Consider the following 15,260-nt stretch of genomic DNA (forward strand, 5'->3'; position numbering starts at 1 on the left):
ATGGGAGAAGTCCAAAAGGTAAGTCTTTTCATAGGCCTTTCGTTTTTTTATTCATCACGTCGTTGTGACGGATAGGAGATTTCATAAATATACCTGAAACTTCAACTAGGTCTTTTAGGCACAACTGTTTGTTTTGAAGGGTTTGTTTTCAGTCATTGAGAAGCTAAAAGGCACTACTGAGCAAGAGCTGCGGATAGTTCTTCTCGGTCTCGATAATGCCGGAAAAACCACTTTGTTAAAACAACTCGCCTCAGAAGACGTGAACACCATCACTCCAACTCAGGTGAGAAGAACAGCCACGAGGGACTTTCGAAGCACTAGGTTTTTTTTTTTTACGGTTTGCGCTTGCACTTTTTTAATATGCTTGTTAAAAAAGCATTACTTTGACAACCAGGACACATGTGGTTATAAAAGCAGCATGGCCATCTGAGATTCCAGAATGTACATATACTTTTTAATGATGTGTTATGAATGGCAAAAAAACACGTCTCATGGGTAATTCAGCCTAATTTGCTGAGGCCATTGAAATGTGTGAAGTTATTAGCTGGTGTGAAATGTTAACACGTTTCTTGCTCTTTTTTACTGTTTAACAAATTCAGTAGAGATATTCTCAAAGCTTTTGACAGTTTCAGTTTAGTTACTGTACAAATCTGTAAATGATGGTGGTATACCGTTCTTTGGCATGAAACCAATGTGTATCTTTAGCTGCATCTTGGATAACACTAGACTGTACAATCAAAATGGATGAATCAGGTTAATCAGTGATAAAGAGGAAAGACTGTGGATGAATAATACAATGAAAAACTCTTTAAAAACATGATCATGTCTTTGACTTTTGGGTAACTTTTGGGGATTTTTTCTAGTTAGAGAGAACAAAGTATACTGAAGACTAAGTATAATATAATATAAGTTGTTATAATATAATCTAGCATTTCTAATTGAATGATATGAGAAATAAAAAAAACTGACTAATTAATTATTATTTCTGTTACGAAAATATTAATACAAAGAAATAAATCAATCTATCAGTTGTCAGACCCATCAACAATGTTATATTTTTTCACTTTATATGCAATTTGCAAAGAATATATTTTGTCAGGTGAACAATAACAGTTTTAAAATTTATAAGACTCAAACTTAAATGTCAGCTGTTTGGTCAACTTGCCCTTTGACCCCCTAAAAAATACATATTTTTTTTATTTTAATAATGTGTTATCATAACGCGATGAAAGTGACACTTGTTTTTTCACCTACAAACCATGAGACAAAAAACCCCCAAAAACATAGACTACAATTACTGCTAGTTAGCCGCTTAATGGTGGTTAACCGTCCTAGAAAAAAAACTACTATCCAAGTAAATGTTATAAATAGACAATCTTCCAAGAAAGTTAATAGGATCAAATGTGGTCAGTCTGGTTTACCGTTCTGTTTACTGTTGAGGGGTCAGGGATAGAGCACTAACACGCCATCACTATGCTTATTAGCGTTACTTATTAACATAAAGTCAGCTAAATAGAGATAACACAGCAACTTATATAAATATATATTAAAAAGTCTGAATTCATGTGTCATTGATCGACAGTTTCATCTATTTGTAACACTGCTGCAACTGCTGTTAGCACAACATTTAGCATAGATTATTTTGAACTGTGCTGCACACAGCATGCTACAAGTTAAGATGTTGGTAAACCATTACTTGATTAATTAAAATATCCTGGGACCTATAGGTGTAATGTGAGACTATTTGCTATTTAGCATGTGTTTTGTTAACAGACATTATATGCTGCAGCCAGTTAAAGCTGTAAAGAGCTGAGGCCTGTGGGGAGAGAAGATCCTCTCTAAGAATAGCACCAAAACAGTGTCTTTAATCCCACGGTTAAAGATTACTTAACCATAAAGTCTCAGTAGTTGGAGGCTGCTCAGGGCCAGGATAAATTTAGACTAGGAGAGTTTAAATACACTATGCCTCCATCTGGTGTTTTATGTGTGATGAGGATGGTGACCTAATCAAGCCTTCATTATGAACGTCTGTTTCTGCTTGATAGTAAAAAGGTAACTGCTTAATATAAGAAGACAAGCTATGAAATGTGTATTGTTATTTAAAATGAATTATGTGATTTTAGTCACATTTGGGATATATAAAGCCACAATTGCAACTTATTGAAATATAAACTGGGTTTATAAAGTGGTGTAAGTTATTTGAAATAAAGTCACATTGTGACTTGTCACAATTTTGGGATTTGCGACACATTTCGAGATATCAACTTATTTAGACACAATCATGAGATTCAAACCACATTGTGAGACGGAAACTTAAAAGGACAGTTCAGCCAAAACTTAAAATTATACCATTAATTATTCACCCTCGTGTCGTTCCAAACCTGTAAGCCATCCTTTCATCTTCAGAACGCAAATTAAGATTTTTTTGATGACACCTTTCTGACTCAAATATACTCAAAAATATCAGGCTGGTGATACACTGGCCAACGTTTTCAGCAATTTCGCCAGGTAACTATTTTTTAGCAATGTTGCTTGGGCACTTTCCAATTGAGAATGGGTAACAAATTTCTATCTAGATTATTTAGATCAATGTTGTGCCCTGCGTCTCACCTGGTTGACCGTTTACAGCAACATTGCTCAAAATGTTGCCCAGTGTATCATCAGCTTTAGGAGTTTGGAATTATATGAGGCTGAGTAATTAATAACAGCATGTTCAAGGGGTGTGAGATATCAAGTCACTTGATATTGTAAAATGTATGTTTCCAAATGTGATATATAGTCAAAAGTGTGCGTTTTGAAGACACAGGTGTGAGATACTGTATAGTCAGTTAAAACTGAAGTCGAGATATCATCACAGTTGTGAAATATAGTTACAATTGTGAAATTTTCAGTCACAGGTTTGAGGTGTTCTTTCACAATTAAGAGATTTAAGCCACATTGTGAGAAATACAGTCATAAATGTGAGATTTAAATTTACAACTGTGATGTATATAGACACAATCATTAAATATAAAGTCTAATTGTGAGATTTAAGTTACCATTCACAACTGCAAGATTTAAAGTCACAATAAGGATGTATAAAGTCACAATTTGGAATTTAAAATGACAACAGATTTAAAGTCAATTTGGAAAAGTTACAACAGGGGTCATCAAACCTGATCTTGGAGGGCCGGTGTCCTGCAGAGTTTAGCTCTAACTTGCCTTAACACACCTGACTGGAAGTTTAAAGCATAACAATCAAGAGTATAGCATTAGCCGCTTCAGGTGCGTTTTATTAGAGTTGGAGCTAAACTCTGCAGGACACCGACCTTCCAGGACCCAACTTCATAACCCCTGAGTGACATTGTGATAAATTCACAATTGTGAGATTTCTTTCAAAAGGAGTGATAAGTGATATTACAGTGCAAAATTTGTTCTTTCAGGGTTTCAACATTAAAAGTGTGACCTGTGATGGCATGAAGCTGAATGTTTGGGACATTGGAGGACAGAGGAAGATTCGACCATTCTGGAAGAATTATCTAGAAAACACAGATTTATTGGTATGACAGCAGTGTTCAGGCGGAGGTTTCTGAAGTTAACTTTCACAAGTGACACTGACCATGTTGTGAGATTATTTACAATCACATATGTAATTACATTTCTGTATTGTATATCAGTCAAAAAGCTTTTTTCTTTAATAGTCCATTTTCTCTCTCCTTTTAGATTTATGTGATTGACAGTGCAGACAAAAAGAGATTTGAGGAAACAGGATTGGTAAGACTACACATCTGTGACAATCACAGCTTCTCCTTTTTTTCTTGCAAAGCATTTTATCTGATATATTTATATGTCAAGCAATCCACCCCTAATTTCCTTCACTTGCACAGGCTGGATATCTTTAGTCTCCAGACAATAACTGAAAGAAAAGAGATGTCATTCTAAATTAAATGATTTTAAAGGATTTTAAAAAGGTTTTAAAACCACATCCCTGGTTTCAAAGGATATGTTGTAATAGCTTTAAACTTTTTACTTCATATCAATAATTAGTTTGTTAATTCGAAAAGTGTTGCAATGCCAATTATTTGCCTAAGTTACATTGTTCTGGACTGGTTTCCTAAAACAATTTGTAACAAAATTTGAAAAGTTAATTAATTTTTATTTCCAAAAAAGCAAACCTTTCATGTATTCTAGAACCATCACATGTAAAGTAAAACATTTCAAAAGTTTTTGTTTTGTTAGCGCTTACAGCTCATAAAAATGTCAAAAGTATATATTTACTTTGAGTTTAAATAAATAACCAACCCTACATTATAAATTCTGGGTATTACTTGCTCTTGCTAAGACTGCTGACCTGGCAATGGTCCCAAACAAAAAAAAAAGTCACAAGCCATTACTGAAAGGGCTGGCTGTTCAAGTGCTGTATCAAAGCATATTAAATGCAAAGCTGACTGGAAGAAATTGGGTAGGAAAAGGTGCACAAGCAACAGGGATGGCCACAAGCTTGAGAATAAGCAAAGCAGACTCAAACACCTGGGAGAGCTTCACAAGAAGTGGACTGAAGCTGGATTCACCACACTCAGAGAGGTCTTCAGGAAAATGACTACTAAAGTAAATTTAGTCAGTTATTACATGTAGTCAGTTATTTGATTTGGAAATTAAGGTCTGGAGTCTGGAGCAAGACTGGACAGGCACAGAATTCAAGCAACTTGAAGTTCTGAAGTCAGTGATGATTTGGGATGCTGTGACATCTGCTGGTGTTGGTCCATTGTGTTTTATCAAGTCCATAGTCAATGCAGCATCTACCAAAAGATTTTGGAGCACTTTATGCTTCCATCTGCTGACAAGCTTCATGGAGATGCTGATTTCCTTTTCCAGTAGGACGTTAGCACCTGCCCACAGTGCTACTTCCAAGTGCTTTGCAGACTGTGGTATTACAGTGCTTGATTGGCCAGCCAACATGCCTGACCTGAAGCCCATGACGAGTCTATGGGGTATTTTCAAGATAAAGATGAGAAACAGCACATTCCAACAGTATAGATGAGCTGAAGGTTCAATAGTGCCTCAGCAGAGCCACAGTCTGATCGCTTCAATTTACTCCTCACTGATGCTGGAGTTTGTGCTAAAGGAGCCCCGGCATAAATGAATATACTTTAACTTTTCTGTTTTGCAAATCTTTATTTATTGGTCTTCTATTCTACTATTCTGAGATACTGTATTTTTGACTTTTATGAGCTGTGAGCTTGTGAAAACATCAAAAATAAAACAAACAAAAAAAAACGTTTTAAATGTTCTACTTTGAAATCTATATATGTATATATATATATACAGTATATATATATATATATATACAGTATATATATATATATATATATATATATATATATATATATAGTGTACTAGTTTATAATAAGTACTAATGTACTAATGTATATTAACTACAGTTAGAAGGATTCCTAATTTAAAGGATACCTAAAAAAAAAAAAAATTTAACTCAGGACTCATTTGCTCGCTCAAGTTGTTCCAAACCTTTTCAATTTCTTTCTTCCGGTGAACACAAAAGAAGATATTTTGAAGAATGTGGGAAACTAAACAGTTGATACCTACTGACTATTATCCTTGGTATTCACACTACCATAGTATCGGCCAAATAGTACTCACAATATTACTAACCTCTACGCTGCGCTGATTACAGTCATTTTGACTCCTCTGTGTTGATCTTCTTCCACAGGAGCTCTCGGAGCTCATCGATGAGGAGAACCTGAAGGGTGTGCCATTGCTCATCTTTGCCAATAAACAAGACCTGGCCACAGCCTCCCCGGCCAGTGAGATTGCAGAGGGCCTCAACCTGCACACGTACCGGGACAGAGAGTGGCAGATCCAAGCATGTTCTGCCGTATCCGGGGAGGGTGTACAGGTTTGTAAATATAAAGGGAATTTATTTTATTTTTTACACTTATAGGCATAGTTTAAGACATCATTTTTTTTTTTTTCAGGATGGCATGAACTGGATCAGCAACAATATTGTAAATAAGAAGAAATAAATCTGCTCACTTCTAAGTGTTATTTTGTACAATTGCTCTGATTTTTCTGTTAATGTAAACCACTTATAAAATATTTACAGAAACTTTTTTTTTGTTAATATATAAATGATCTATCTTCCTGTTTGTAAATTGGCTGCCAACAGAGACCGGCAGGAAATCAGAACAAAACAAATCATTTTCCCTCTCTTATCTTCTCATCTCTTATGCTCTTACAGAGAGTTTTTTTTTCTTTTTCTTTTGCTCTCTGGCTAGACAAGCTTTCTTTGAAATCTGTAAACTGTGCTTTCGCAGTCATGTTTTTGGAAAATATGACATACCAGGGTATAAATAATGCAAGCAAGCAAGATTTGCAGCCTAACATAAGAATGAGGTATCAGTGTATGTATCCCAAATATATATAGACTTCTTCAGCTGTTTTGATATTTGTCACACCAGAGAATTATCTCTAACCGAGCAAAAATCATACTTTGTATAAGATGATACGTGAAGCCCCCTTTTTGTTTCAGTGTGACTGGATTTGATAGTTTCTATGATTATCCTGTGTGGACAACATGTGAATGATTATGTGAAATTGAACTGTGACATTAAATTTTCTCTAGTTGTTTAAGATTGTTTTTGATTCTACTTCAAACAAGACCCTAGTCATGCTAGTTTCTCCCAAGTTTCCTGACATTTATGGAAGATCTAAAAAACATTTTCAAGGATTATAACATAAGAGCAAATGTTGTTGTTCTAAATAATTCACATGCTATGTATTTTTGTTGGCCAGCCTGTCAGTTAGCATCACCCTGGTTCCCTAGATTAAAACTTGGCAAGGTTTTTCCATTAGCTTTTGGATTGTTGCATAAAAAGCTCTAGACAAAGGTTTGATTATCTTCGCAGATTATCACAGCTTCGGGTTTGGTGTACAAATTTGGACACTCTTATTTGGCCAAAAAATGTAGCCCCTTCTCAGACCTCTGGCAGCAAAAGGTATTGAAATTCAGAGGCAGACATACTTGGAAACAAGTCTTGCCTTCCTCCCCGGTCACCAGTCTGCACACTTAATGTTATGGCCAGTGGATCAAATTTTCATTAGTGCGGATGCTGAAGCTCTACTGTGCTAATCCAAGCCCATTAGATACACACCGTTCTTGCTATAATAAGACAGTGATCTAACCAGGGCAAAAAGAGGATCCACAGTGTATCTGATGTGGGGCTCTCATAAGCGTTTCTACCTCTGGACAGGATACATCATTAAGACAAGGCGAGCACAGGATTTTATATTGGTAAGTTTTGCTGTTATCAAAGGAGTTGTTTGTTCTGTGACCTATGCGACTCAGTTTAAACAAGTGTTTTCTGGCCTGATTGGAGATCAAAGGAGTACATGTGCATCTACCACAAAGAAAGGGTCAAATCAGGTTCAAAAAATGAAAATAAATTATTTATCTTACTGGATCATTTTTATTGAAGGCTGGATACTATTAATATCACCATGCCTGTGCCATACACTCATGTACCCAAGAAAGAGCAACAGGAGCTGTGTTCGGACAAAGATGGAGGTAAGAAACATCAGAAACAGAAAAAATGTTCTCTTCAAACAGCATGTCGTCTCAATGGATAGCTCTGATTCAATGAAATCAGCTTGAAAGCAACAGCACGGTGACGTGTGGGGTGGGGGAGAGCGAAAAGTGAAAACAGAGAACTAAATTTTCACTTTCTGCGCTGGCATGTCTCAAACTGCTTTGACTCAGTTTCCAAAACAGTAAGGGTATTTGTAATGCAATATGACAGCAGGAGACTAAATGCTTTACTCCGGGAGATCATGACTCATCCACGCCTGATTGGGAAAGCTCTGAACCCTCTTAAACATTACTGAACAAACAGCAGGCTGAGGTTACACCCAGATGCCTGTGTCAAATTTAATGATTTAATCACAGTCGCACATATTGTGCTCACGATTGGAGAGCCAAAGATGATGACAGGGAATGTTAGACATGCTTTTGATGGCATTCATTCTAAATGATTGTACAGTGAAACTGTAAATGTCTTTAAAATAGTTTTTTTTTTCAGAAGATGGGCATGTAATACTAGTTTATAGTGCTGTCATTACTAGTTTATAACATTGTAATGTCATAAGGGTTAGTTGTTCTTTAATGTATAGTGATGTATTTCAACATATCTGTTCATGCAAATCAGTATGTTTGAACCTGGGGAAGAAGATCAGCGTTCCTCGAGATCTGATGATGGAGGAGCTCAATCTACGGGCCAATAGAGGATCTATAATGTTCCATGAGAGACTCAAAAGAGTGGAGAGGTTCACCTTGGAGAATATAGCAAAGCGACACCTCAATGTAAGACATCTATTATGAAATTAGAATTGATCCAGTTGATCTTGGTTCAATGTAATTACAAATTTATGGTCTCAATCTCAGAAGCCAAATAGATATTTTAATTTTTTAGACGAATGTCAATAGGCAAGGAAATGTGGGTTAACTTTAATACTGTGACAATAATAACAAATAATGTGTGAAATAAAAAGTCTTACCTTTGAGAGTTGCTGAAATTGTCTTAGGTGTGATTTTGCCCTTCTGTTTCCACCTTAAAACCTTTTTCAAAAATTACATGCAAACTTACATTCAGGTTTAGGAGAGTTCTGGAACACTCACTTTTCATGACTCACAATCCCTTTTTATTTTAATATCCCATTTCATTCAGAGTTGCTAGATCTTTAGATGCAGTTTGAATGTGAAATCAGAGGTGTCCAATTCTCTTCTTTAAGGGCCAACTTTTTGAAGAATGTAGATACAACCAGCAGGCTTGAAATTTCTAGTCTCCCTGAAAAGTATGATTAGTCTGATTACAGTTGAGGTAGAACTCTGCCAGAAGGCCCTGCAGGAGCAGGACTGGGTAGCTCTGAGCAAAACTAAAGACGTTTAGTGAGCAAATCTACTTGTCGTACACCTGGAAGAGCATCTTCTGGCAGAGCTTCTTGACCTACCTGAACCAGCTAATCAAGGCTTTTTCGATCCCTAAAAACCTTCAGGCAGCTGGTGTGAGCTAAACCCTGCAGGTCCTCCAGTAGCAGGATTGGACAACCCTGAAGTAACTATTAACCTCACTGATTCTGGTTCCATGAAGAACCTTTAACATTCATAGTATCTGTCCAGTATAGTATCTGTCCAGTGCCAAAAAGGTTCATTGGATTACTAAAATTTAAACACCAATTTGAAAAAATAAATAAAAAGGTTCATTTAAGAACTGTTCCATGAAAAAGTCTTTGGGGAAACTTTTATTTTTAAGCTTGTAGGTTCAGTAATAATGGATGATCTTTTAACACTGTCTAGCACTTAGACGAAACACTTCAAGGCCAGAACCCCATGCAAGGAGAGAAAGGAAGTAATTGCTTCTCCTGTGAAATCTACATCGACCAGCCTGGAAAGAACAGCCTAGTCACCACACTAAAGCACGCAGTTTCTAAGAAAGGAAGCCCAAGTGTGCTTGCACCTGGTAAATACAGCACATTTCTTTAAGTTTTCTATTGTACTCAAAGGACAATTCTGAAGCTCATTTAATTCTCTTACACAGGTTATGGTGGGCCTCTGAAGGAGGTTCCTCTGGAAAAATTCAATGTCACTGTGATACCCAAGGCTTACCAATCACCTTGGGAGGAAAAACCCAATGACAATGAGGCGCTGTTGGCTAACATCAGTATCCATCTGCCTGAGCCACCTTACAAACTCACCCCAGCCAACTACAAATGCTTCAACAGGTACAAATTAACTGCACCTTAATGATATTAAGTAAATGTTAAAATAAAACTTGAAACCAAGATTTAATTATTAGAATCAATGTGAATTTTTATCTATAAATACATACATATTCATCATGCCTGTTTGGTTATGAGAAGAACATCAGTAGAAGCAGTAACTTTTTTAATAAATGTATTACTTCTACTGATATATATGTCATGAATCTTCATACATGAAGCATGACAAATTAATTTCCAATTAAATATATTGCTAAAAATCCCCAGACATAATTGAAATTAAGCTAGTTTTTGCCTTTATTCAAATTGTTCATCTTTACCTTTAGAACAGTACTGTTAGACAGGAAGCAAAATGCAGAGAAACAGAGAAGGGCTTTGGAAAGAACTAGAAGATTTTGGCTTAGACGCACACAAATACAGTAGTCAACATTTGTAGTGGATCAAAAACATTCATCAAAGTTATCCTAAGGCAAGAACACATTTTGGTTTTAAGTTTTTTAACTTTGATGAAAGGTTTTCATCCACTTCAAATGTTGATTTTGTATTTAAGTCTGAGAGCATCGGGAGGCTTGATTGCATCATTTGCAGTGCTTTATGAAAGTGAAGAGGGCACTAATATGTTCTTTTGGCACGATTTGTTTGAGGTTCATAACTGGTCTCTGATTTAATGGAAACATGAGCAGTTCCATAAAATCAGTAGGTACCATGCTGTTAAACTAGATTTAAATATATTTACGTTCCACTTCTCACGCTATAAGCAGATAAAGTAGCAAAGATCCCTCAACATGGTTGACTGAATTAAGGAAGGATATCAGCCACTACTAGTAACATCACACATAAAAGACATCATAGCATGTCTGGTGTGAGAAGGCTGCCTGCCAAAAATTGTTGGATTTAAGGTCAGGCCTTAAAACAGAATTTGTGTCTTGAAACCTTACGCTGGTCCAAGCTCATGTATCAGTATCGTCTTGTTTAGGAAAGTCAGGCTATTTTTAGCAATAAAAAGGGGCACGAACAACGATCATTGTCATTCTTCACAGAGCTCCTACACCGTTTGGTGGCACAGCAGGCACTGTGAGAACTCTGTCACTGCCTGGCTTTGAGATGCTGGAGGCTCACACAGAGCCACACCTGACCTGGGACAGGATGTGCCATCGGCCCAATTTCAATCGTACTCCACGAGGCTGGAGCATCCAGTACGCTGCAGAATCTCCCGATCTGTGAAGCTGGCATACACGACTATTTTGTCAAACTACAACCGAAGACTCGATTTCTGAGGGATGCCTTAAACTGCTACTGTGAATTGTGATCTGAGCCATTGTGAGCCACCAATTACCAATTTAAGGTTTACATACTTTGTTCACGCAGTATTTCAAAATGTGAAGCTTCTTTAATGTAACCACAAACTAGACAGCTGTACATTCAAGAACAAAAAAAGTCTTAAAAACAATTCAGGACAACACGCTTCATACTTTACAGAAAAGGGGAAGAAATGGACACTAGCTGTAATAAGTACTGTAATATGAATCTTGGAATATTCTAGAGGTGTAGGACAATAAAGCCTCATAAACAAATAAAGACTTCAGGTGCATGAAATAGTCGATAGTGCCCCCACTTGGTAATTGTTGGTCACTGCAACCAATTCTTTGTCATTCGGCCCTAAAAAAAGGATGATGTCTGTTTCATAACATTACATACAAAATTGACAAAAACATATCAAACCATTAAGGGTTTTTACAAATCAAAAGTTAAAAAACAAAAGTTTTGTCATGGTTCAAATCCTAAAATGCTGGTATTTTACCAATATTTTCATTATGCATTCCATCTTGCGCTTACTCTGAAAATGATTGACAGATATAAACACTTTTGTGGGCATAGGTGACATCACTCTGGGTTCAGTTGTTCAGCGGTCATTGCTGGACAGTGAGGTAGCTGTATAACCATCTAAGGGCCTCCGTGGCGACTTGCATGGGCGCCCATCCGCTGAGGATCCTGGGATGGGTAGTGGACCTGTCCGGGTGGCCTCATGGCCATTGGAGGGGGCATCGGCGGGGCCATGGGATCCATGGTGTGGAACATAGGAGGACCAAAACCTGGAATGAACAGATAAGATTACAGGACAATGAAGCACATTATCATGAAAGGAAAGAAAAGGAAATGAGTGGGGTGAAGCTCACCAGGAGGTGGGGGCATGGCGACTCCAGGTGGAGGAGGAAGTCCCAGGTTCATGACAGCAGGGGAGCTGGTGGGAGCCAGGTTGAAGTAGTTGGTGGAGGCATCTTCATCAGACACAGGAGGTGGGGGCAGAGCTGTTGAAAAAGTATGAGAAAATGTATAATATAGAAATACAGTAAATAGAAATAGTAATTTTTCTATTATTAGTAGTAGTAATAATAGTAATCATTATATTACTTTTCATTTTTAATAATGAAAATAAAACCCATTAACTAATACTAATGTATAAGAGACTTTGTGACATACCACCAGGGAGGCCGGGCACTGGCTCCAGCCTGATTCCGCTCTCCGTCACCCCATCCTTCTCTTTTCCTCGAGCCGCTTGTGACCTTAACGACACACAACAACATTCAGAACTGCCTTCACACAAATGAAACTGTTCGAATTTCACATTTTTCTTGCACGGTTAGACACCAACCTGCCCCATTTTACGTTAAGTCGACGTCCATTAATAATGAGTTTATTAAAAGACTTCTCTGCAGCCGTCTCAGCAGCCTGCCGTGTAGCGAACTGAATGAAAGCACACTGCTGCCTTTGAACGATGGTGATGGTACGAATCTCCCCAAACTGGTAAAAATGGTTCCTTTTGGACAAAAAAAAAAAAAAAAAAAAAAAAAACAGTACTCATTAATAAAGAAATAACACATAAAAGTTTTTGTTCTTTTTAAAAATATCATATTTAGCTTCGAGAGCATTTACCTGAGCTCAGAGTCTGTAACGTCTTCTCCCAGCCCTCCGATGTAGAGTGTGGTGATGGACTTGTCTTCCGGTGTGTCCAGTCTGGGCATGGAGGAGGCCCGCATCAGGAGTTTGTTAGCCACAGGATCATTAATGCCATAGTAACGGTCCTTAATGTTCTGATCAGCCAGTGGGTCATCTGGATCAGTGGGCTTCTCATGCCTGCGATATTATAACAGAACATTTCAAAAGTCACAATCGCTCAAACATAACTCACACCATCAGGTGGTTTATTAAGCTAACAACATGATGCAACACAAACACCAAAATGAAAACCGTGACCACACCTGGTGTTTTCTGACACAACACAGCGTGAAACTGAGAACCGTGAGTCATAATTTTACACATAAAAAGACTGAGGTGTTGCTTACCTGTACGGACATTCTTCACCTCTCTTGCACTCCCCCTTCACCCAGAAGGAACAGATGTGTGGTCTGTTCCTCTTGTAATATGGTGTGGTACGAGCCAGTTTTAGCAGCATATCACTGCTGCTCGGTGCCTTCCCAAGCAGCCCCACAGGTCTTGTGCCATCAGAATTAGCAATCTAGAAGGCAAACATAAATATTTGACCCACAGATATCTGTAAATATCACTTAAAGCGGTTTAGTAGTATGTACTATGCTACGTTGCCATGCTGAAACCATTACAATAAAGCCATCATAAAACATACAGACAAATTACCTCTCTCTCCATATTCTGAGTGTAATACTCCTTATTCACATCTGATCTGGGTACTTCATCTTTAACGGACAGCCCAGTATCACGAACCTGAATGGGCAAACCTGTGCAAAAAAATATATATATTAATTTGGTCATCTTTATGTGGTAATTCTGCTAAATTCCTAGTGAATGAACCAATTAAAACACACATACACACACAACTTAATTATCCTGTAATAATATGAGAATCGCGATCATTTCTATTCTGCTTTCTTTATGCATTCAAAAGTATGTTCAAACTACCGATACAGCAATTTTTGCTGTCAAAAATATTTTTTGATCCACGTCAATTTAATGTTTCAATGCTCTGACAAGTTGCCAGAAACACACACTGCTGCATGCATTTTAAGTACGCGGATAGTCTGTTACACTGCATCTGACTGAAACGTCACTGTGTTCTTAACACACAAGCATCTCATCATCTGGTGCTTTCAGTATCTCAGTGCAATCTGTGCATGAGCTGCATTTACATGCATTTGGATACACAACATGTGCCAGGTATGCTTGAATGGGCCTGTAACGTTGTGATAAGTTTTACATGGTGTACGTGGTGTCAACGTAACTTTACTAAAAAATGGTTAGACACAAATTACAGCATTACCGTATTCCAGATCCAAAAGGCAGGTTTGACAGACATTTTTCATTTTACTGCAGGTCTGACACACTTCCGTCTTCTTAAAGCGCATCCTGACTCCAGGACACCAGCGGAAAACCGTGAAGGGACGCGCGCAGATCTAGAGGACAGAAAGCATAGCAAATAAAACGATACAGTTGTGGGGCAAAAAATATATGATGTAATTTTCTTAAGACAGGCTTCCCACACTTTCTGACCAATGCATTTCCGAAACTACTTCATGAACTGAATAAGAATTTTGAAACTGCATAACATAAACTAACCTTTTGAATTAATAGCAATATGAAATTATGCAAAAAAAAACTATCTGAAATTACTGTGGGAACCCTATTACGATAACAAATAAGGTTTTTCGAGAGGATGAATACGGCAGTACCTTGCACTCCTTGCCAAATTTCTCTTTGGTCTGTTAAAACAAATGTGAAAATGGGTTTAAATGAAATTTAATTCAGATAAAATAAAAAAATAAATAAAACTAATAAGTAAAACTACACCAACTCAACTTACCATCCGGATGTAAGGGTTTTCTCCCAAACATGTTTGGCAGAGTATGGGAAAATCCTGTTCAAATAAGAAAAAGTCAGTTCTGTGCATGGATATATTCATTAATAACAATTATAATAAACGTATGCAACATTAATGAATCATCAATAAAAATATTACTCAAATTAAAAAAGTTATTAATAATATAAACAAATGCTTAAGTCGTTCGCATTGTAATGTACATAATTAGGAATATGTTAACCTTAATTATATAATTATTTTCATTTCAATTGTAATTGGATGGTTATTTGCCTGTACAGTAAAAAACAATTCGGTGTCAGTTTATATAGCATACTTATATAACAACATTTTAACCACTGATGAGATGAATTGAAATGCTAAAAGGGTGGTCTTTAGCCATGAGCTTTGCCACAGCATAATAGGAAAATAGAAAAGGCGTTGATTTGGTGAGCTCAGTGGTGCGCCAGACGTGACTAGCAATACTTAATATATAATCTTAAACAAAAATATTTTTATACTCACCGAATCTTCCCAGTTTTGTCTGTTGTAAGTGTTGGAGCCTAAAGACGTCGCCATTGCTACAGGCTAGCGCGAACAGAACCCTTACCCACAATACATTGCGTCTATAGGCCTCGGAAGGAGTCACAGCGCCGCTTAGTGT

General features: G+C 37.2%; 3 protein-coding genes across 3 annotated transcripts; 2 read left to right on the top strand and 1 right to left on the bottom strand.

The window, feature by feature from the left end:
- arl3l1 (ADP ribosylation factor like GTPase 3, like 1) lies at nt 1-6,544 on the top strand. Its single transcript, XM_043220677.1, has 6 exons — nt 1-18; nt 140-283; nt 3,423-3,539; nt 3,703-3,753; nt 5,708-5,893; nt 5,973-6,544. The coding sequence occupies exons 1-6, from the start codon at nt 1-3 to the stop codon at nt 6,018-6,020; spliced, it is 564 nt and encodes a 187-aa protein (XP_043076612.1). The 3' UTR covers nt 6,021-6,544.
- A 593-nt stretch (nt 6,545-7,137) lies between these two features.
- Nucleotides 7,138-11,342, top strand: LOC122326831 (myozenin-2). The gene is made up of 6 exons (XM_043222013.1): nt 7,138-7,288; nt 7,473-7,561; nt 8,199-8,353; nt 9,347-9,509; nt 9,588-9,771; nt 10,809-11,342. The coding sequence occupies exons 2-6, from the start codon at nt 7,495-7,497 to the stop codon at nt 10,990-10,992; spliced, it is 753 nt and encodes a 250-aa protein (XP_043077948.1). The 5' UTR covers nt 7,138-7,288; nt 7,473-7,494; the 3' UTR covers nt 10,993-11,342.
- Nucleotides 11,139-15,260, bottom strand: rbm22 (RNA binding motif protein 22). The gene is made up of 11 exons (XM_043222011.1): nt 15,122-15,260; nt 14,603-14,656; nt 14,472-14,501; nt 14,063-14,195; nt 13,423-13,523; nt 13,113-13,285; nt 12,703-12,903; nt 12,422-12,586; nt 12,250-12,332; nt 11,946-12,077; nt 11,139-11,861 (listed from the first exon to the last, which is right to left on the bottom strand). The coding sequence occupies exons 1-11, from the start codon at nt 15,173-15,175 to the stop codon at nt 11,713-11,715; spliced, it is 1,275 nt and encodes a 424-aa protein (XP_043077946.1). The 5' UTR covers nt 15,176-15,260; the 3' UTR covers nt 11,139-11,712.

The sequence above is a fragment of the Puntigrus tetrazona genome, chromosome 21, assembly GCF_018831695.1.
Source record: "Puntigrus tetrazona isolate hp1 chromosome 21, ASM1883169v1, whole genome shotgun sequence".
In the NCBI taxonomy this organism is placed as follows: Eukaryota; Metazoa; Chordata; class Actinopteri; order Cypriniformes; family Cyprinidae; genus Puntigrus; species Puntigrus tetrazona.